At 38.3% G+C, this 24,029-nt stretch overlaps 1 protein-coding gene across 6 annotated transcripts in view; it reads left to right on the top strand.

Annotated features, from left to right (window-relative positions):
* scaper (S-phase cyclin A-associated protein in the ER) overlaps positions 1-24,029 on the top strand; it is a 64,400-nt gene that overhangs the window by 39,003 nt on the left and 1,368 nt on the right. For all 6 annotated transcript variants that reach the window (XM_028028658.1, XM_028028667.1, XM_028028679.1 and 3 more), the window contains 7 exons: positions 5,352-5,475; positions 9,620-9,849; positions 11,911-12,066; positions 14,397-14,631; positions 15,994-16,143; positions 23,051-23,242; positions 23,928-23,976. In XM_028028658.1, the coding sequence (XP_027884459.1) occupies positions 5,352-5,475; positions 9,620-9,849; positions 11,911-12,066; positions 14,397-14,631; positions 15,994-16,143; positions 23,051-23,242; positions 23,928-23,976 (1,136 nt within the window). The remainder of the gene's footprint in view (positions 1-5,351; positions 5,476-9,619; positions 9,850-11,910; positions 12,067-14,396; positions 14,632-15,993; positions 16,144-23,050; positions 23,243-23,927; positions 23,977-24,029) is intronic.

The raw sequence follows: 24,029 nt of genomic DNA, 5'->3' as shown, positions 1-24,029 counted from the left end.
CAGACTTTCCTTTTGTGTCACTCAGGTCAGTCAGGCTCATGACACAATTTGACACAAAGACACAACCTGGCTGTCTGCTTATCACAATCTGTTATCTGGATTGCTGCGTGGCCTAATGGGCTTCCATACAGACGCTAGCTCCAGAGTGTGCCACATTATCTGTTTACAGAGATGCTGCCATATTGATCACCTCCTCCCACCAGATAAGCAGAGTGATTTACAAAAAAAGGCAGCTGCCGAGATGCTCACGCCATATCTCTCCCCAGGGAGTTTGATTCCATCTTGTTAGCATTACATTAATGAGCTAATTCCTCTACAAGGCTGCACTAATGTTCTGGTGTAACCCTGCGGTCGCTGTGGAGTGCAGATGGGAGTTTATGCAGCTCAACTGATGAGCTAACTTTTGACTAATGGTACAAGAACGTCACAGACAAGGTTGGACACATCTGTAGATTTGGGTCCAGTAATTTTACCAATTAGTTACAGTTCTACAACTTTAATTACTTTGCCTGGTAACTCATACATTATGAACCAGTATTTTGCATGCAGTATGTTGTTTTATCCTATTTCTAATCTAAAACCCAGCTTGTAACTTTGACTGATTTAAGAAGTTTGCAAAACCACACAAAATCACCAATGAATTAATGTTCAAATAAAATCTTTTTCTTAGAATTTAATTTCTGAACTTGAATTTGAGCTTGACCCCCTCATATTCTATGTGTGTTGTGATAAACCAATGACAATTTTGTGGCCAGCTTTGTAATGAGTGATTTTTTTTTCTTAAGTGTTTGTCCAATTTTAAAATGGTTATATTTGTTAAAAACAACAAATATACAAATGGAATTTAAAAAAATGTTTTTTTCTAAAAAGTATCAAATACAGCAACTTGGCTGCAGTGTTTCATCTTCCTGATATCCGCTGAAAATCTTGCTCCTTTGCAGCATGAATCATTTCCTTTGAAAATAACTCCTTAAATGAATGTGCTTCAACTAACCTTTTTTATTTACATTTTTTAACACCTAACTTATACTTACTGGCATTGTCTGACAAAAATTGAGTTGTAAACTTTCTTCTGGTGTTTGGGCATGTTGTAAGTTACCAATAAGAGTGAGCTCCAGAGGAACGCACGTGTTAACCCAATTTGTACTTCCTTCACCATCTCGCCTGACCTGGTGTATCCTGTGAAATCAAACCTGCTACCTGTGGTGTTATTTCAGGATGTTTTCTACTATTTGTAAGAGCCTGTGTCCGTTTGTCTGTGCGCACACTCATGTGAATGGCACAGTGTGACGGCTCATCAGATTTCTCCTCCTTCATACCTGGCCAGTGTGGCACAACAGCCAGAGTTGATGTCTTGGAAGCTCTCAGGGTATCGGAGAGATCAGCAGCAGAATCAAATTAAATGTCATTTAGATGGCAGTGAATGAAGGGATTGTTTGACAGCACAAGGAAATGGATTTGCTCCTCACCTTTTATTTTGGCTTAGGGTTCTTTTTCTTCCCCTGTTTAAGAGGCGGGGGCTCAACCTGATCTGGAAGTTAGTCAGATTTCGACAGTGCGACTCCCGTCAGGCTTGACTGCACACATAGGAAACACTCAGAAAAGGGTGAGGAATTTGAAACTCGGGTTGAGAAGAGCAGATCTCAGGGTTGATAACTCGCAACAGTGACAAAAAACCCCTAAAGAGCCCTATACTTGATTGCTAGCTGAGCATGGATCTGGACATTTAACTTCATAAGTTAAGTTAGTGACACAGCTGAAAACCTGTGGAAGTTAGTTTTTACTTTTGGTTTTTCCAGAACAAATAATGTATGAATAGTTGGGGATTATTTTTACAAAGCAGTCTTTATTTTAGGAGCTAATTTCACTTTGTTTTGAATGTTAGCATATTAAATTGAAACGTCAGTTGAGCTCCTAATCCCCCAGTAAATCTAATCATGTGTAGGCCTGTGGGTTAGCAGGTTTGAAGCTCAAGCAGGGTTTGACAGTATCAGGTGTGCTTTATTCCTTTACCTTTTAGCCTCATTTCTTTATAGACGTAAAGTGATTTTCACAGGTAAACCTGTTTGCCCTGGCTGTAAGAGGTTAACCACTCGGTGTTAGTGAGCAGATTATGGTGTTTTATTATTTTTGCCTTTATGCCTCTAAATGTTTGTATTTGCATTAAATCGGCCTGTTAACGCTTATGCCACAGGTGAGATAAGATAGTTGGTGGTTATGGACATTTTTAAACCCTATTAACCATAATCCATGTGTAATAAGGTTTCCATTGTGTTGTGAGTTAAGAAATCTGTCCTGTTTACATTGACTTACAAACAGCAGTCTCCAAAATATTTCTGTGCAACTTGAGAATGGGCGGTGTGGCACTTTACCAAATTGTTCCTCAAAAGAGCTGTCATTGGGGGCTTCAGATTGTGAGATTCCCAGAGAGGTTGACCTATCAAGTGTCATGCTCATCAAGCTCAATTAGATGGGAGGAAACCAAAGACAGATCACTGTAGTGGTCCATTGTACAAGTTGGTGTAAGGCCATAAACTGAACATGCCTTTGACAACCTCTTCATTTGTCCAGAGATGACCATGGAGACAACCTTATTAGCTGGCTTACAAAGTTATTGCATGCTCATTACATGGTGCTGGGAGCCTAATCTGTCTTACTAGGCATCAGGACATTTTTCTTAGAGTAGGCTTGGCAAGTCTGAGAAATGGAGCTATATGTGCTTGTTTAAGTTAATTTTAACTGGTCAGCCACAGTTACAGGTTATCAACATAGATTTTACTTTATCAGTGGGGAAAACTATTGTGCATTTTCAATGTTTTGAAGTTTATTACTTTAATCAAAGGAGGCAACACTTTATAATTTTTTTTTACATGGAAATGCAGAATTAAAACATTTACACAAATAAGTTACATATGTGCTCCACAGTCCCCACAGAAGACATTTGGAATCAGACAAAATCTAAAATCTAGATCAGCTTGGTAGATTCTAAATCAAGCCAGGATTTGATGTCCACTAAAAAAAAACCTGACCGCATCTCTAGTTTTAGTGTGCAGTAAAACAATATAATCTTCTATGCTGACAAGAAGCTTCCATCATAAACATACTTAACTAAACAGTGGATTTGTATTTGTAAAGGGTTTTTTTTTTTGGTATTGACTAATTGTCTTAACAACTTTTTCTTAATTATGACCTTTATATAATTTAAACTTTTGCGTAGGTTTGCATGCAAAATATCAGATGGTAATCATTAGCAAAATATACTAGGTACATATAAAAATTAAGAATTGGGGAAAAAAAATAACTCTTCCTAAATCTTTCGAATTGTCCACCATACTGCTCCGGTGGTTTAAAATGCTGGAATGACCAAAACAGGCTGTCGACCGACAGAAAGAAGGCCAATTTGTGTTTTTTATCCTGCAAAGAGAAGACCAATTCAGTTGTCTAGAAATATCTGTAGCAAAAAAGCAAGGTATGGAAGAAGTGACAAAAATTATTTTTAGCTATCACTATTTAAAAAGCATGGTTGGCAAGTTGCTAGCCATTTAGATGTTAGTTATACATTTTCAAATTTTAATTTAAAAGAGATGCTATTTTTACTCAAGATAACCATACAGTGTAAATCTAATACTCACCCATGTTTAGTAATTGTTAAATGGAACACGTTGCATGGCATGTTAAAAAAAATAAAATAAAGCAAATTTTCTTTTTACTCTGCAAATCTAAACTCTACATTTAGTTAAAGAGTGCCGAGTTTAAAGTTGGTTAGTTCCTCAGTCAGAGTTTTTTTCCCTTGCAAGTTCAATCACTTACCTCTTTATACACGGCTTAGGACGAACATTTGGCAAATGGAGTCTTGAGTCTCGGTGTAACCTGAATGCTATTGACCAAAGTGAACTTTATCTGGCCGTTTTTAAGCATTTCTTTGCTAGTAATTAAGCCTGTACTGCCTTGCCATTTAATCTGTGATAGATGGCAGATAACCCCGCTATTGTGCTCTACTTTACTCAACAAGTGCATAGTCAAATACCACAATAGTGACTCGAGTCACCCAGAGTAACTCCTGTCCTTTAGTGGAATGCTTATGGCTTGCTCTGGCTGTTCTCTTAGGCTGTGTGAGGTGTGTAATTATACAATAGCATTGTGAAAAAGTATTTGAGTTGTCGTTTTGCTATTTGCATTGAAGCTTATCTCTGTCGTGCCTTCACTCAACAATCAGGGTCTGAGAATCTGAAGCTGTAAGGCTGCACACAAAGCAAAGTCTGGTTGGGTTCTCAAGTTACCTTCCCTCTTGTTACACATACCCTAATCTTTTTTTCTGTTACTATTTCCAAAGTGTGTGTCGGTTGATAAACTCTTACTCCATCTGTCACGTAAAATTGTAACAATTTGTAAGGGAACCTCTATTGTGATCTTATTATTTTTGTTTGTTTCTTACGCTTTATTGTTAGCAGGTGTTAAACTTTCCTGTCTGATGTGAACAGTGTGCAAACACTCCAAATATTGTGATTCTCACATTAACGCCACACTCTGTGTCAGACAGTTTTGCACAAAAATCTGTCCACAAGAAACACAAAGCAAGGAATAGCGTAAGTTACTGACAGACTACAGTGAGCCCTCTCCTTGTGTATTTTCCTCTGCTGTGCCAACGTGGTTTTACTGAAAACGCACAGCAGATGTGAAGGTTCGGTACATATCAAAATGTTTACCAGTTGAAGTAAACACGGCCTACTTTAGGCACCAAAGAGGGGGATTCCTTTCTTCCCGCGAGCAGATAGGACACGCCATTTCTCTAATGGCTAAAATATACAGTTGTCAAAAAATATTAACTGATGAAACAGGGCGAAAGGGGAGTAGCAGTCACCGCGGAATGATTGGTCAGTTATCTGAAGCATTAATCTTCTCTACAGCATGTTGTAGAGCAGACAAAATACAGAGGCTGCTGCCCGGGGCTGCCTGGCTGCTGTTGGGAGCTGCTAAGAGAAATTGTTTTATCTCTCCAGCGGAAATGCTGCACCATCTCTGCCAAGATGGGACTGAGATAGCACTCAGCACCTCTAAAGGTGGCTACAGAGGGGAGTCTGTGCATTAAATAGCTGATATGAGTGTTTTATTTCTTAAAACTGCTTCCATTCTTGCACAGTCAGTGAAATATCCTTCTGATAGCTGAAGATAAAGTACATCCTTAAGAAAGCACAATTGAAGAAGATTGTTTGCTTTCCTGAAACCTGCAGGTAGTCTTTGCGGTTCCCAGGTCCTATGAATGACTGATTACTGGTGTGTTTTTAAAAGAATTGCAACCTGAGTTTTATTTGAATTACTGGTTGATAATGACTTGTCTTTCTTCTTGTTAGATCTCTCTGTGCTGCTGTAAATACCTACTGTCTGGTATGTTCCTCCTGTACCTTCAACTGCAGTTATGTGCTCTTTAGCAACAAGATAGTCTTCCTCATGGACCTGCTGCTTCACCAACTAACAGTAAGTCGAGACAAACATTGTGTGATTTGCTTAATATTTTTCATTTTAGATACTAATAGTTAAAGGATGAAATATTTAGTCAGTAGACCTCTAAAGCATTTCCTAGATTTTTTTTCTCACACTAATTTAGTTAAAACATCATGTTTACTATCAATTTAAACTTTAGGAAAAGGTTTAAATTAGTAGAACACATTTCTCTGTCTAAAAAGAGCAACAAATCTACTTTGCAATATATTCTGAATTGTAGCCTCTAACATCTTTATTATTTTGCAAAAACTACAACTATATAATTGAATAATTTGCTGTAAAATCTATAAAAATTTGTACTGATAATGAACTTGACATTCAATGTGTTCTGTAGTGTTGTGGAGGTTGTGCTTACATTTTTTAAAGATTTTGATAAGCTCTGTAAAAGCTCTGTAATCTAAGAATAGTTAGAGCCCATCTTATTGCCTAAATACATTGTTAACAAGCAGAGTTTAAATGCCTGGTTGTGGAACTTTATAGCTGCCAAATATTACTGCAGTCCTTTCCATTTACGTAATTTCACACACTGATATCGCAAGAATAATTGTAATTGGATATTATGTAATGCTCTGGAAAAAATGGAATTCCACCATGTTGGAGAGGTCTATTAAAAAAGAAAAATTAAATAAAGCAAACAAAAATATAGTACTGCTGTGAAATTACTTGTAAAATTACCATTGCCCACAGTTGTTGTGTACTGTTTAGCAGTACAGTTAAAATACTGAACATAACTGTGTAGTAAAGAAATCTTTTTATAACTAGGAATTTTTATATTTCGAGCTGTATTTGTCTCTGAATGGCTTTGACTTTATGCAGGGAGAAATGTTTTGCCAAAAGACAGATTTTATTTTTTTTTTTTTCCAACATTTTGGTGAATTTTGTTTTCATAATAATATTAATGCATGTTTAATATCTGTGATAAATAGATGTTATTATACTCTTAACAACTCTATAAGGCTCATGATGTCGGGCAGCAAATAGCCCAGTTGGAAGAAATTGTTCGGCTGGCATTAAGTCGGTCTAACAACGCTCCCAAAGAAATCTTGCGAAACTGGCTTATTGTTAGAAAAAATATGGTGTCAGTGGTTTGCTTTTACTGGTTGTTAATACCTGTTATGATACTAATTTATTGGCTATGAAAAACTTTTATTTGGTATCTTAAGTGCAAAAGCTACTGAATCACATGGCAAAGCCAAAAATCACCACGCTAATTTAAAAGTAATGATTAACTTACTTGTATTTCTAAGCAAGTTAGTTTTTAAGCTATTTTACTTAAGAGTTATTAAAAATATAGGTCTTAAATTGATATTACAAGGTCTTAAAAATCAGGAATTTAACCTACTGAAACAATATGTACAAATAAGGAGCCCCTGAGAGCTACTTATACAGGTTTAACCTGTTACTTTATATACGTTTACATTTATATCTATGGTGAACTTTTATGTTCCTACCATCAACCTGGAAAATTATAAATCTTTGCCTGATTTACTTAAGGAATTGATCATTTTTAATATTTTTTGAATTTTAATCACTTGCCTTCTTCCACAAAAGGTCTTGTAGTGTCGGTCTTTTTCTGGCATCACAGTGTTAAGGAAAAGAAAGCAAGACTGAAAGTTGTGAGTCCCAGTGTTTCCCACAGATGCCTCCTGACAGAGGGAATGTGAGTGCTCAGTTAGAAAAGGCAAGCAGGCTGCATTGCGGCGACATGTCGGCCCATATCCTTCAGCACTCTGCTAGAAAGACTGTAAACATCAGCTCACTCCAAACATCCAACAGTGGTGGCTCTACACTCACAACACAGACAGGACAAGGCACAGCCACAGGGTTGTGGTGCATGCATGAACTCTACTGGGGCTTCCTTTTTCAGTCGAGTTTCAATCCAAAGCAGTCGTATTTCCTCAGGGCAGAGAGGGAGAGGTTAGCCTGTATACTCTAGTTTATATAAAACACATCCCAGCAGCTGCTCTGCTGATGGACATCTCCAGCAGCACTGCAGGAGATGAACTTCTTCTTCTTCTTTTTCAATGTAAATTGAGCTCAGCAGTTATGCTCGCTTCTACCATTGTTTTATGGTGAGTTGTGATAAAGTTTTAAAAATTACCATTAAACTTAGGCTTTCTTTAGTTATTGTATTCATAGGCATGCACATATTGAGTGCACATCTCATTTTGGTATGCGTGTGTTAGCAATTGAGTGCAGCAGTGGGGGTTGGACTGAGCATGCCCTCATTTAATTAGATTTGTGGAGAATGTTGGTGGATTTACCTACGCTGTCAGCATTCACCCTGGCTGTTGGAGCAAATGTGAATGTTTTACCTTTGCCAGGTTTCACAAAAGCAAAGGCACTAAATTTCAACTGTGGAGCTCTGCTTATGTGTTACATATGATGCTTGGAATGCAGATGAGAAGGATGGCTATCCTACTAGTTTGTCTAATTTCTCTCAAAGGCTTTCTTTTTTAAATAGGGCAGAATGTCCAATCCAATTTAATTTTTAAAGCACTTTAAAAACCACATTGGACCTAAGTGCTTTACAGAAATGTATGGATGCATAAATGGATAGATGGATTAAAATAAAAAAATAGATTAAAAAGATATAAAATGGCTGTGAAATTAGAAAAATTAAGAATAATAAAAGATAAATAAGTAATAATATGTTCGAAATCTCACATGGTATTAAAATCCTGCGGGACAAAGAAGAGGTTTTAAGATGGGATTTACAGATGGCGAGGAGGCCTGTCTGATGTGAAGAGGCAGACCATTCCATACTGCTAAGCAGATCAAAAACCAGCGATTAAAATGTAAAAATAAGATCTTTCTCCAATTTATTCCCCCATACCACACTGACAACAGCACTCTTTGGTGTGGGAGTAATTCTGGGAGGAGCAATCAAAGTTGACCATTTTCAATGTTTGTGAGGTTGGAAGAAGCACAAAAATTTAAAGATTCTAGGGGCAAAAGTGTTTCCTATCGGGTCATGTTGTCTGTTCATTCAGGCATAAGTGGGAGTTGAATTTCAGCAGATTACAGAAGACCGTAAGAGTCCAGTTCTGTGTGTCTGTCTTGAGACATGGTGGATTTGGAATACTGGTAGACATTTGGATATCTTTAAATTATTATGCAAAATTTAGTTTTTGCATGTTTTTGTCCTTTTGTTTGAGTCTCTACTAACCACCTAGCCATTTTCTGGCAATTAGTTCATCTTTTTTGGTGCCTGGAAAATGAGCTGTTCCACAAACCTCCCATTTATAAAGTTGCAATCGTCAGGCATTGCCCTGTTACCTAGCAACCTCATTCAAGCACAGCCCCTCACCTAGCGATCAGATCAGTGCTCTATCACAATTTGGTCAACTAGTTTTACCGCTATAGAGCGGTTTTTTTCATCAGCCATTATACAACACATAGGTATTGTATAATGGCTGATGAAAAATACCAGTTTTGTTATTGATGTACCATTTAGAAACCACATGCTGCATTCTTGGTGGTTGTACAGGAGGCTCCACTGTACACTGCATAATTATACATCTTTTTGTAGCCTTTTTCAAATGTATAAAGCGCAAATGTGGAGTTTGACCACTTGCTACCTGTCACAATAAGGAAGTTGTGAGTTAAACACAACTGGAACATCACGATGTAGTGTTCTTACTAAAATTGTACAGACCTGTAGGTTTCCTGTCATTCAAAGACAGACAACTTAGTGGCTTTGGTTTGTTTTTGAGAAAACAGTTTTATTTAACTCAAAGCATGTTATGGTTAAAAAAGATAAATTTTCAATGTATCTATGAGGAAATTGAATTGAAACAGCACTTTCAATTGGCTAAAGCTTGTCATTAGGTTAGAGCTCTTCAATACTGATAATCTGAAGGTGATCACCAAATCTCTGATTGGTGTGTCTTTAGGTTCGTCCAAACACTAAAGCCTTTGAGAATTATCTTTTGCATTTACTGACAGACCTTTATTAAACCAAGTTGACCAAGTAGTCTCTACTAACCAAGTAGTATCACGTTGGTCAGTGCTACTACAATGTCTAACATGACATTAGCTTCCGCTTGTGTTTTTGTTGAGTTGTTTTTGTCAGATGCCTGTTAGTTATGCTTTTCTTTTTCTTCTGTTTCATCAGCTGTATGTTCCAGATGAAGACAAATCCATTTTTGGCTGCAGCATAAACAGACAGGTCTTTGAAGGGCTCACAACAGGCCTGCTTCAGACCATTGCTGCCATTTTGAAGCCCCTGTTTCTCTGCGTTGTTGAGTCGGGCCAATGTGAAAACTTTTGGATTTCATCTTCAGGTGCCAAGGTCAATAGCTCTGCTGTAGAGTCCTACAGCACTCGACTTCAAGATCTTATCAGGTATTCGTCCTTTTGTATTCAACTCTGGGTATTTCACCTCCTCCATAGTTCCTCCTTCTTCTTACCTCTATACCTTTTTACCTGCTTTCTTTCAAACTCCTCTTTATTGCTGGTGAACATCCGATTTCTTAAAGAGCAAGTCATATGTAAGGAATAGGCTAAGAAAATGTCATTAAGCTTGGAAATGATCCATGTGGTGTCTTGTTAAAATGGGAGTAGTGTGAGAATGAGTTGTACTCTGGCCAGGTTCCAAAACGTCCTTTTTTTTTTTTTTACACATTCAGAAACTCATTCTAAGTAATATTGGTTCCTGTGGCGCTTACAAATCCACATAAACAACAAGCACTTCCACAGCTTAGAAAGGTCCCCTTGAACCTGGCATTTAGGCTAGCCCCATTTGGTTGACCTGTAAGAGTTGTGATAGAGATGGAGAAATGTGGACCGTGAGGAAAGGCAGGCCCAACACCCTGAAGCTTTGTAGACTAGTGAAGTCTTTCCACCATCCCTCCCACAAGCAATGATTTATCTGGACAGAGCAGCTGCACAGGCACACCAATCTCATCCACTGACCCAGGCATAACCCCAGAGTCAGGGCAGTGCCTGAGAAAAATTGTCTCGTCAGACTGATGATCTCAAGTATGAACCTAAGATTTACCTCTACTGTCCTTTAATGTATGCATGGCTAAGGACAAAAGAAGAAGACATTCCAATTTTTACAGCGCTAATTATACCAAAGTGTCATTAAGCCATTTCTACGTCGGCCCAAAAGGGTCAACAAATGCCAAAGAAACAACAGCAAAAAGTCACAACAGAACTGATGCTAACGCAAAAGTTGTTAACTTGCCAAGATGACTTCAGTTTTAGCTGTTATCTTTTTCATTTTGTTGACCCGTCTGGGCCTTCTTACATTTCCACATTGCACAATGAAGACCTTAGAACACAACAGGTCAAGAAAAATGTTATGGGGAAGGTTAAAATAGGAATGGGTTTAAAATTCTATCCTGTGAGCATCTAATAAGCTCACAGGATAGTGAGATTAGTTCGTAATCCCAAAAATGAAAGTGTATAGCAAACCTACTAAGACATGCTGTTCAAGGAGAGCATCAATCCAAGAAGCAGCCAAGGGGACTATGGTAGCTGAGTAGGATCAGCATAAATCCACAGCTCAGGTAGAGGAAATATTTGGCAACTTGACCTTTGTGCTCTTCACAAATCTGGCCTGTGCAGAAGATTATTGTCTAAAGAAAAACAAATAGAAGTAGAATACACCCAAAATTGCTTACGTGTGCACGGGGCCTTAGAAGTGTCAAGCTGGTATCAAAATCCACCAAAAGACTTAACTTTACTAGTTTCCACCACTTGTGACTCTCAATGGGCATTCAGGGTTAAACCTAAACGCCTATGTGTTGTGCTTATTGCAAGCAGTGATGTTTTTCTGTCCCCGAATCAATAGACTGTTGTAGCCAGTAGCTCCACTCACACCGTACCGTTCACTTACAACTGAAACTGGCTCAGGAATGGTGTGGTCGGGGTCGATTTATGGACCACTTTTACAATAAAGTCAGACAAAATAACTGGCGTGCCGTACCGCTCAGTGGAAACGAGACAGTAGTCATCCCGGTACTGATGTGAAAGCCTTGACTTTCAACCATAATCTCTAGATTTTCATAAACTCGCCTTACTCAAATGATTCTTTCATACCAGAATCTTCTAGAAGACTAGCCCCGGGTCAGCAGACTGTCAAGGGCCCAAAGCAGGGCTGGCATGGGGGCCACAACAGCCGTCTAATGACACTATTAGGGGTGATTTGTGGCTGAAAGAGTACAGGGAACATGATCATGAGTCCTGTCATTGGCAGAGACAAATTGAAGATATCACAGTAATAGCTGGGGGTGGAGGGCTTAGGTGAGGTATTGGCTTACAGTTGCAGTGCAGTGGGAGTATGCACAGTAAAGGCCTTTGTTTGCTTGTGTGAAAGAGCCTTTCACAAAGAAAAAGGTTTTCTTTAAAAGCACATGCAATAAACCATGTAACGTTTTTCTCTCTTCTCCTTTTCTTCAGTTATGTAGTAAACATGGGCTTAATTGACAAGTTGTATGGATGCTTCCTGTCAGTCCAAAGCCCTATAGATGAGCACCCCAAGATGTCTGCTTTTCTGGAGCAAGCCTCATCTCTGCTGAACCGAATGTGTGAGCTGTGCTTTGTCGTAACTGGACGGTGAGCTTTTATTAGACAGCTTAAATGTTTCTGGAATGTCTTGATCTTCTCTTGACAAATACACACTTCATTTTGCGCAAGTAATGACAGAGACTCATTACTTGCCTCCCTGTTGATAGTTTACCATCACTGGGATCCATAGGCAATCTCATGGTTATTCAAACAGTTTGTAGTTCCTCTGAAAGTCCAGCCAGCAAGCTGGCAAAGCTGTTGTTACTGCACACAGAGATAGAGATCTACTTGACCCAGTGCTCTGTCACTCACCATAAACCTTAGTCTGCGGTGCAGGGGGGGAGCCCACCCACATGTGCCATGGCGACCTCCACTCAGAGAGGTTCAGTGGCGCCGCTGACAGAGGCTAAGCACACAGTCACACCAAGGGACATAAGCACCACCATTCCTGACTTCAAAGGAAAAAAAACTCTGAACATTGCAGAAGAAGAACATGTTGTTTCTTTTTTATCCGAAGCTGTAATTTAATGGTTGCAGAAATAGTGACAGAAGACACTATGAAGAAAGCTTTGCCTTAAAAAAATGATAAAGGGTGTAATGCGGTACCTGTTTAGCTCATCTGTTCCAAGATTTGTTCTGCTAACAGCCTATATGTCATCTATAAGAACGTTCAGCGGGCCACAGAAATATTTGGACCATGCCAGTTGCTGTGTCAGGGGATTATAATCGCATTTAGAGGCTCTGTTCTCGCCTAGCAGCATATTTCACACAAAGCCTGTTGGCTAACATCAAGTATCAGCATGCACTGCAGGTTTCATCCCGAGGTCAAACACACTGCTGCTGTACATGGCTGCAAATCATAGATGCTGCTGCTGCTGCAGGGGTATTAAATAGTCTGACTCTAGTAGCTGAATGCTTTTACTGGGCGCACAATATCTGAGTAGGCCTAATTAGCGGCAATTACTACATAATTGTTCTGGATAGACAGTATGGCGATTCTAATTTTTTATTTAGAAATACATCAATATAGCTATCAATCAAACTTTATTTCAAGATGCCTTTTACTATTGCGTAGTAAAACCCTTCAAGTATAAGCCAAACTCACCTTGCAGAAGTATTCACCTCTTTAATCATTTATGACATTTTTTGGCTACTACAACTATATACTCCATTTTATTTTATTGGAATTTTATGCAATAGACCAACACAAAGGATTTCATAAAAGTAAACTGAAAGGAGAGGTACATTTCAAAATTTGTACCAAATAAAAAAATGAGAAAAAAAATATCTAATAAGATCCAGTGCAACAAATTGCCTTCAGATGTCATCTAATTAGTCAGTCCATCTGTGTCTAATTTATTGTCAGAACATACAAAATGCAGTTGTTCTAAGAAGGCCTCAGATTTTCTTTTTAGAAATCGTCAGTGAACATAGCTGACAAATACACAGGTGAGGGACAACTACGGAGGCGATAAGAATGCTGCAGGTCATGAAGGGGACAAACCGAACCTATGGGAGAAGCTTTTATCAGATGAGACAAAAATGTTATTTTGTAGCATATGCAAAAACACCTAACACTAATAGCCCTGCAGTGAACAATTTCATTTTTAGTAAAAACAAAAAGACAAACACATGATAAGAAGCTGTGTGGTTGACTTGGCACATTCAGACAAAGTGTCTTAAAAAGTTGTAGACATGTTCTTGAGAGATACCTGTGAAAACGGATCCTTTTATCATTTGCTCCAAATTTCTTACCAACGCAGATTTAGGTACCAGTGGGCTGACTGTGTGCCAATAAGACAATGTACATCTTGCAGTTTGATGTCATTTTTGATGCATTTACTGCAAGTAAAATGTTTTCCATGCTGGTCATGAGTTGTTGTCTTGTCGTATTTCTGCTGATCAGCATGTTGCTTTCCTGTCTCTTGTCAATATTGTGGATATAATCAAATACATGTGGGATTGATATAAATTAAAGAGATTAAAATAAAGTCTTGTCTATAATTCTCGACATGCTTTATAGGAATCTAAATAATTTCCATGAGGCGATTTTTGCTATAAGCCTTGCCTCACGGGAGGTCTAGACTTTCCCTCTCCAGCAGAGTGCATCACTCAAAGTTCATTGCCAGCAAAAAATTTTATAAACACATACACTCTCTGCAGTCTAGCCCAAGCTGTCCAGATTCCCCTGAGCATAAATGGTTAATGTCTAATCTTATTCTATGTCAATGCAACACGGATCAGTCGAAGTTCTTTCTAAGTGTTTTTGTAGAAAAAACAAAAAGACAGTTCAAAAAAGTATGTTCTATTGCTAATTGAAATATTCATTTTCTGTTAAACAGTGCAATAATTATTTTTTTTTTTTTTTTCTCCACCAGGGCTCCCAATATTTTTGACAATAAACGGCAGGATCCAACTGGACTAACAGCCGTTTTGCAGTCCACTGACCTGGTGGGAGTGGTGCATACCCTTTATTGCATCCTGCTGCACAGTTTCTCGCCAGAGTCTGCCTCCCAGACTCAAGAACCCTACGGCCCTGGGGTCATCCAGGTGGCTATACACGGCATCCGGTTCCTCAACAGTTTTGCCATTCTTGACCTATCGGCATTTCAGGTATTTATTTATATTTTATTTTACTTTTCTTTAATTTCTTTTTTATTTAAAATCTTCTCCTTTTGTAGCAGACCCTCATTTTTATTTTTACTGCCAATACCTTCAAAATGGACATGTGTCATGAAATGACAATTTCACTGAAATGTTTGTAGAAGGTTCTTAATAATATTGCCCAAAAGTGTTTAAATCTTCCCCCTGGACCATATAAACATATTCTTGAAGTATGTTAATGCTAGCCATTCAAAGAGAAGTTGTTCTCAGTGGGACTAATTTGACCTGTGAACATAAACACAGGAAACCTTTGACCTCGGGTCATGTTCGAGGGGAGGATTAGAGAGCCCAGTGGATGAAGTTAGGATGAAACACAAGTGATTATCACTGTACGAGGAGCCATACATTACCCACTCTGTGGAGGAGAGCGTGACAGCTTTGCTTTCTTAAGTCGCCACACAAACTAAGAGCCACACAAGCGAGCCAGAATGCTGTTAATTATTTTAATGCCTTGGGGTAATTACTTTGAAGCAGCTTCCTGTCACTGACCCGCCATATTCAGTCAACTCAAAACAGCTGGAAATGAAAGCATTTTCCCTGCCAAAGTTTTATGAACATTTTAAATTATGTTGCTTTTTTGGCTGGGACATGTAATCACCTTGTGTTTCACATTACTTCTCTGCGACAGCTTATACATATCAGTAGTGATCGGTTGATCAAAATTTAAGCCGCTGGCTCGCTCTTCTGCTACATCAGCTCACGAAATCATGTTTAAGGCAGAATTTAAAGGGTCGAATGAAATAGAAATGACTTGTATTGTGACGGATGCGATTGGATGGAGTAAGCTGTATCTTATCCAGGATCTTGGAAATCTGTCCTCTTTTGTCTGTGACTTTCGAACTCAGATTTTGTTATTCTTATTTTTAAATTGTTAAAGTAATTATACATAATTAATACCTAAAATAAAGGTATCTTAGTTTTATCTGAGATAAAACAAAAAAGAAAACACCTAAATTTGGTTGTTAGCCCTCCAACCCCCTCCTCAGATATTGTTTACAGCTGTTTAACACACCCAAACCTTTAGTGCAAATTGCAATGATCTTATGGTGCTCTGTCACACTGGCATGTTTAATAAATACTCTCTGAGCTCCTCCTTGTATCTCTGCTTCTAAGCAGGATTCGGCTGTTTTACATTTATGCTCTGTTTGATTTACTTCTATTTCTATATCTTGTACATTTTCTCCAACAGAAGTTCTAAACTTTTATTGCTTTGGGTAGTTGTATTGTTTGATACTTAGAAATAATCAAACATACTTCACGTTTAAATTAGAGTGAGCGCTCACTGATGTGTTTTATCCGTTGTTCGGCCAGTCTGTTCTTGGAGCTGAGGGCCTCTCTCTGGCGTTCCGACACATCGTCAGCTCGCTGCTCTGGTACTGTACCCAACATTCCTCTGAAGAGCTGCTTCACGAAGTCATCATCTGTGTGGGATACTTCACTGTTAACCACCCAGACAACCAGGTAAACCACCCACTCAGATTGCTGATTATTGTAGTGTTTTTCAAATCAAATGATTAATATAATGAAAGATTATAGGCATTTGCCATAAATGTGATTATATTAGGGGGGGAGGGGGTTGTTTTGGTTTTTATGTTATTTTTGTCTCACAAATGTTTAGAAGTGTCATAAAAGGGCATACATATTAATTAAATTATAGCAAGACAGCCAAAATCTATAAATATTGGGTGTGATATACAGATGTACAAATACATTAAAATATTTTTTAAATAAAATTCTGTTGAAAAAGTGAACCTCATCTATAAATTTAAAATAGAAAAAATATTACATAAGATCAGGAAAATGAGTTTTAAGTCAGAACTTTTTTGTTATGGCCATATTGGGGAGTCGTTTTCCAGAACGGAAAGTTAAGTGGAACTGTGAGAGAAGAAAAGTTGTAAGCAACAGGGATACCTTTATTCTTGAAAAGTATTGTAAAGCAAAACCAGTTCAAGAGTTGAAAGGAGCTACACAAGACTTGAACAGCAGCTGGAGTCGGTACTTCAAAAGCCACAAACACAAAGATGATTCCAGAATATGAGCTACAACAATATGAAATGCTTAAAATGGGTATGTCTGTCTAATGAATCTGTTGCACGTGTTTCACTTTAGAATATAATTTGTGAAATGAATTAATTTATCAGAGACATTCTAATTTATGGACATGCTCCCATGTTAAATTTGTTCAGTTTTGGTCTGATCTTTTTTTTTTTTTATTCAGATCATGGATCCTTTGAGGAGTGTAAAGTTGTCGATTTTAGGGTGAATAGGCTGATGATATCATCTTACTATTGTTCCTCTCATGTATTATTTGTCAGAAAAAGGGTGTAGTTTTGTAATTGTAACAAAAAGCACCTGTTTAAAGATTCATGCCTTGGCACCTTCCTGCTTTTGGTCTGTGTGTCGTTCATTGTCCCACAGAGTGAGCCTTTGTTCTCACCTGGAAAAGCAGAGCAGTATTCTTGCCTCAGTGTTACAACTACTTAGGGGGCTCTGTGGAAGTGAGCAGGATGTGATGAAGCAGACCTGGCTGCTGTGTAGCTGGCCGTCATGCATGGCCCGTCTACCGGGCCCCTGATTAGCCATGCTACAGTTGACTGGGCTTTGATTAGGCTAAGCCTGACCCACGCGAGCAGTGTCCTGTTTTTAAATCTAAAGCAGTTTATTGGCTAATTACTTCTTCATTTTTGCTTTATTTATGTTTAAAATTTCTTCCTGAAGCTTGTTGTTTTTCATTATTAGAATGAATAAATCTAACCATCTTTCATTTTAAATCCAGTTAGTGTAATAAAATAAGTAATTTAATAAGTTCTGATGTAAATTAAGTATAAATGACATCCAAACAAAGAATACTTAATTCTTGCTCATGTATCGAAATATTTTTCATTTCTTCCCTATGAAGAATCGAAAACAAAACTCCTTTCACCTGGCTTCTGAGTTTAAAAGAAAACACATTTAAGTATAGATTGTCAGGAAACAAGATCCAATCCAACTTCACACAGTTGATCTTTGCCAGTGGTCCAGTTCCTGGAATGCATCCATTCAGTTCTTCACCAAGATGGATAGCTTCAACAAGGAATATTTAGAGCAGCTTGAGCTTTTCTCCAGCTAATGTAAGCATTGGCAGGACACAAAAGCGGCCCGACCCGAGGCCTTTGCAGTCACAGAGACTGCTGATTCACTGTCGGCACACTAGCTTTTGTTTATACACATACTTTAGAAATAGAGCTGCTCATAAAATGCAAAACTTTGAAGCAGACCTATACGTCGGGATATATTCCCTTAGCTTTGAGGGGGCATGAGTAATTCAACTGTCATGCAAAAAGAAAAGAAAAACTTTGAAAGAGTGACCTAGTAGGATTATGTGTTTTTTTGTTTGTTTGTTTGTCTATCTAGTAGCATCGCTGCTTATTGGGGCATATGTAGCAATGTGTGTTTTTTGCCTCCCAAAAAAGTGGAGATATGATGAACAAACACGGCTAAATAAATGTCTTGTCAGGAACAAATTACTGTACTTCCTTTTTCTGCTAGAACAAAGATGTACCGGTAATCTTCATGTCTTTATCTTCAGTGATTCATTCATGATTCATCTGTAGTGATGATGTGCTGTGTCTTATAGCTGATGAGATGGTAATTGTTAACTGGTGAAATGTTAACCCTCTTGATTCTGGCTTACTTTTCAAAAAGACACAAGCAGTTTTAGAGTGTGGAAATCTTAGAAAAACACTGGGTTTGTTTTTTCAGGTCATGGAAAACCACCAGTTCCACTCAAGTAAAATGAGCATCAAAACCACTCTTCTCTATTTCTGGTTGTTTTAATGCAGTACTGTTTGTGTCCTTCGGTATATCCAGAGACCTCTTTGTGCTTGTTAGAAGTGCACCAATCAGGCTTTTACTGCCCAGATTTAGTTATTTTTAGAGCTGACCTGCTAACTATTCTGACTCCTGTGTCTTAACTTCGTTTAAGTGAGGTTTTAAATGTAGCTGAAATTAATAAAATGTCCTGAAAGTACCTTGAGAGAGGTAGCAGTTTGAAATGCAGAAGAAAACAAATTATGCAGTTTTGCATATTTTTCTAACCGATCATTCCTACACTCAAAAGAAAAAGTGAAAGAATATGGTGGTGATTTGCTAATTGGTAGAAGGGAAAACATAAAACTTTTCAGTTTTGATGCATTTATTAAACATTTATTTTTTAAAAAATCAGGATTTTTTTCAGTACTTGACCTGTAAATCACCAGCCATAGCGAATCATTCAGACATTGTTTATTTTGTTGAATGACTGATCATTCAATGGGAATGTTGCTATTTTAGGAAGAAAACTAGATCTCACTATCTGTGAGTTTAAAAGTTGAAGCACAAGGGATGTTTGAACATTGTGGACAATATATTTCTATGAAAACAAGTTGGCTATTAATTTGGGCTGCTGCAAGCAGGATTTAGATGCTGGAAGATAACAGGAAGCTGAACATATTACAGAAAGGTCTCTGTTCTGTCATTTTTTAGAGTTTCCTATAGTAAATATAATGACTTTGAGATTACAAAAAAGACTGACGAGAGTTCCAAAGTTAATAATGGTGTTATAACTTTAAAGAAAATAGAGTTATAACAGTAGCATTACTATTTTAGTAATACTACAAATGACATTCATTCCAAATATGCTGAAGACAATTTAAAATACTATATAAACATGTTTGTTATGTTAAAATAACAACAAAATAATCCGAAAATTTGCCAGCAATGCTCTTTTGTAAAATAGTAAATAAAATATGTTTTAATTCCTTTTAAGTTTAAGGTAAAAGGTTTCTAACTTAAACTTATGAAACTGTAAAGTTTAAGTAGTAAATATATTGTCAAATTTTCAATTAGCCTAGAAAGTAGAAAAACATGAGTTTAAATTCTTTTTTATATTACGTGAAGAGATTTGATACAGTCAGACAAAATGTGTACCAGATTTGCATCAGAGCTTTACAAAATCTGCCACAATATCTCTGATTGTGGCAGATGTGAGCTATGGATCATCTCCTGACCTAACGGTGGAACATGCACCAGAGCTCAGCCTTATCTGTGGGGTCAGTCCTCTTCTTCCCATTCTCTTTGAGGGCGTTTCCTTCACCCTGCAGGCCAGAGTCAAGCTTAAGGTCTATAATTCCTGTTAACCTGATGTCGAAACTCTTCCTTCAGCAGTCCATTACTGGCAAGACAACCAAGCCCTCTGCCTGCAGGGTAAGTGTAGCTCGTGCAGACCATCGGGAGCCAGCAGCGGGGAATACACTAACTGCATCAGCCAGCAGAGTAAACAGAGACAGAGGAACACTGACATTCACGCACAGTCCACTAACTGGCAGAAGAATACCCTATTGTTAGCTTGGTACATGATTTACACTCTGCTTTAACGTTGAATTGAGGTCCAAAACACTTTTAAGTGAAGCAGCGGACATTTTTAATCCCTGCAAACCTTTCAGTGCAAAGTTTTCATTTGTAACACTTTTGTCAGGTTAGTTTCAGAGCCCAGTTATCAGCAGCAGAATCTGTGGTGAAATGACAGCATTTGCTCATAGAGATAAATAAGAGTTATTTAGTTTTATTATGTAAACAGAGTGTTTTACAGGGTTTTAAAACTGATGGGTACCTTAAACCTGAAGTTGAAGTGGCTTTGTCAATGTCTGCCACTAACGTAGTCTGAATGTAGTTTACACAGTCATTGTGGAAGTCTTTGGGAAAAAAAAAAAAAACACTAAACAGTGACTTTGTGTGTCTGCTCTGCCTCCTGTGTTATCAGTAAAGATGTTCCACTGGATCTGGTTTGTATTGTGAGTTTAAGTGTCAGATATATGGCCCTACTTTACCTCCAGCTCCTCCTAAGGTGTTGGGGGTGTCTGGACAAAGCAACACCTATAAAAATACCCTTACATGTTAAGCTCTGCATCTTATGTAAATACAATATCTTTTCAAGAGAGTGTTGAGCAAGAAATGTTGTTTTATTTTAATTGTCAGGTAAAATATGGCTGTTTTTATCGCCTGTCATTGACTCTGCTTCCACGCAAGGTCTCAGCAGGAATTTGTTTGTTTCAGAACATTAATTTTACACACACTTTGTGGTCGCAGAATGGGGAAGTCATGCAGTCGAAGCACAATAAAGCTGCTTAAAAAAAGCCAGGACTTCTAACTTAAGAAAGAACAGAGTAGCCACGGCACTTGAGTTTTCTCAGGATTCTCTGTTAAACGTGGACCAGATGCACAGATTCAGAGCCCAGTTAGTTTTATGATGCTGAGCTTTGAGCTGGAGATACATCAACTGCTTAGTTTCAGTATGGATGTTGTTTTAGATCCTGTTGTGACTCTTCACCTGGAAAACAGACAGTTCTGTCTACCTCCAGACTCTCTGTACCACCAGCTTTTGTTTGATGTCTTTCTGCGTCAGGCACTTGAGGCTGGACAATTTGTTTAAGCAGCTGAAGATTGGATGAAGATGCATCGTGGGAGATTGAGTTTGCTGTGTGATTTATGCATTGGATCGCCTCTAAGCTCCACCTCAAATGTCTACTACATACTGTGGCATTAAATTATTGTACATAAATCCTATAAATTAAAACAGTAGAATGATCAAATTCTCCTGCTGTTATAGAATTATATTTGGAGTACACATTTTGGAGTATTTAGCTGTCTAAATGAAAGCTTTCTGTTTTCCAATGGGATGTCAAGATAAAATGTAACTAATTCACTAGTGCGGTGAAAAGAATCATAGAAATATTATTAACATAGGCAGGTCAGTATCTAAACTAGTAAAAATCAAAGTCTAGTTTGTTCCAAAAATCCTTAAAAATGCCTCAGCATTTCAGTAGATATCAGATATAGGGTAGAAAATATTCCCACAGTGACTTATCTTAGCAGATTGTAATATTTCAAATTGTCATATCTAGTGCTCTCAATATTTTTAAGTATTTCTACGACGGCTGAGTTAAGACTAAACTGTCCTTAAAGACTCTTTTTAAGTGACGATCGGAAATGAAACTGTTTTGTGTTCTTTGAAACACAAACAAAAAAAAGAGGGCAGCTCCACGGCGCCTCTCTTTAAACTGATAAAAGCAGTGACTTATCGCTTTGTTTATTCTGCGCCTCAAACTTGGAGTGCATTATCAGAAAGGGGGGGAGGAGCCAATGAAAGGGCATTAGTGTGTATTTGTTAAAATCGTGTAAATCTTTTGGATTTATGTCACTTGGACTGTGGGACCTCACCGCAACCTTCTGGTTTCCATTGATGTTAAGTCACCGGTCCTGTCGGTCTGTACCTGTAAACCTGCGCAGCCAAGATTTAGCATGTTGACCCTCCTGGCTCTCAGATGGTTGATGATGGCCGTCTCAAGTTCAGGGGAGATGACCGGCTCATTAGGTTTGGACCTTATTTTTGAGCTCTAGTCAAAAAAGGTGTCCAATGAAGTTCCAGTGAGGGACTTTTTTGTGAAGACATTGTGTATTGAATACTGCTAAAACATTCCCTGATAAATCCGTTTTATTTGGTAACAGCGGTTGTTATCAAATAAAGAATTTAAGAGTTTCTTCCACTTTTGCTTTGGCCTGAAAGCATGAAAGTTTGGGAATCGCTGCTCTAAGACATGTGGATTTTGATGGCTAATATTGGATGCTAAATTAATCCAATATTATTTAAAACGTCAGCTTAATGGTTTTGAGTTTTGTTGTAAAATAATAGGAAAAGCCTGTTGGCAGCAGCTGCCCCCTCATAATGACGACATTGTCAAAATTGTAAAACATAAATATTTTTAGTACTTTTCTCATACCGTCTTAGGTTGCAATTCCTAAAGAGAAATCCAAATTATCAAAAATTCGTTGGTGGGTCAAAGCTTCACACAAAACGGAGAAAAACTGAGCGGAGCTGCAGTGCTGTTAATGGCTTTGCTCCTTTCTGGAAGTTCTTGGTAGAAGTTTGCACACCACATCTTTCACCTCCAGCTCCACCCCTTCATGCCCGGGTTGCACTGTGAATGCCCTCTTAACCCAAGTTTAACTCCTGCACCGACTCTGTGCTTTGAAGCTTAAGACAAGACTTGAAAGTTAAGTTTGAATTCCTAACGACAACATCAGTTTGCGCTTCAAATTTTCCCCCTGTTGCTCTGCTCATACTGTTGACATTCTGCAAAAACATCCCCACCATTGTTTTTTTTTTTTTGTTTTTTTATAGTCTGTAATTGTGCAGTGGGAGGCTCTGCCCCGCAGGTCTCCTCCTAATGGCTGTTTGTGTGTTGTTTTAGTGGCAGATTTACGTGTGGGAGGGGCGGCGGGTGCTGATTTACAACCAGCAGTGCCACTGACGGGTTTTGGTGACTGACTACTCGCTTGTTGTGTGTTCCAGGTGATAGTGCAGTCTGGCCGCCAGCCCAGCGTTCTGCAGAAACTTTGTCAGCTGCCCTTCCAGTACTTCAGCCACCCACGTCTTATAAGAGTGTTGTTTCCGACCCTCATCTCGGCCTGTTACAACAACTCTCACAACAAGGCGATCCTGCAGCAGGAGATGAGCTGCGTGCTGCTGGCTACCTTCATTCAGGTAAAAAAAAAAAAAAAAAAAAAAAAAGAACCGTAAAAGTCATGCAATGTTATCAGATGTTTTCAGACAAAAATTGACTGATAATATATTCATCCAACCTGCTGTTGACTCGGAGCATCTTGTATTTAAATAAGCTATCGAAATTAGGTTAATTCACACACCTCTCACAATTCAATCACATTAGCAGTCCATTAGCTAATTGACAAGCGGCGGTCTGAGCCATCGGTGAATCTGCAGCAGGCAGGCTTTTACCAAGACTAATGGATTCCTTCACGGTGGATTTACCTGCCACTGGTTCAACTCCCAGCAAACATCTCTTCTCCTTCATCTTCCTCTGACAACAAGCCCTCCTCGCCACGCTGCAGCCACTGCTGTTTAAACACCGATTAACTTCCATTCAAAGGGAGACAAGCCATTGTCATTTCTTTCAAACAAACCAATAATGCATGGCGTCTTGCCCCGTTGCCCTCAACCGTGTTAAGCTCAGCAACATTCCTCCGAGTGGAGCAACTTAATCCTGGATAGCTGAGTAAATCAAAGTGAGATGGAACTGTCACATCACCTTTACCGTTTCCTTCATATAGTGGTACTTCATTTGCTTATGTTGTGTAATTAAGAAAAGTAATTACATTTTTTCATAAATTGTAATTGCGTCCTCACTTATAGAGCTTCTCATTTTTCCTAGGACTGTGTTCCAAATGAGAAAGACTCGGAGACTAAGATATATAAGAGCGGTAAGTTATTCTATTAAGACAATACTGTTGAGTTTCTTCCAGGTTGTGTCTTT

This window comes from Xiphophorus couchianus, chromosome 2, assembly GCF_001444195.1.
Source record: "Xiphophorus couchianus chromosome 2, X_couchianus-1.0, whole genome shotgun sequence".
NCBI classification, from domain to species: Eukaryota; Metazoa; Chordata; class Actinopteri; order Cyprinodontiformes; family Poeciliidae; genus Xiphophorus; species Xiphophorus couchianus.
This window is presented reverse-complemented; position numbering and strand designations above follow the sequence as displayed.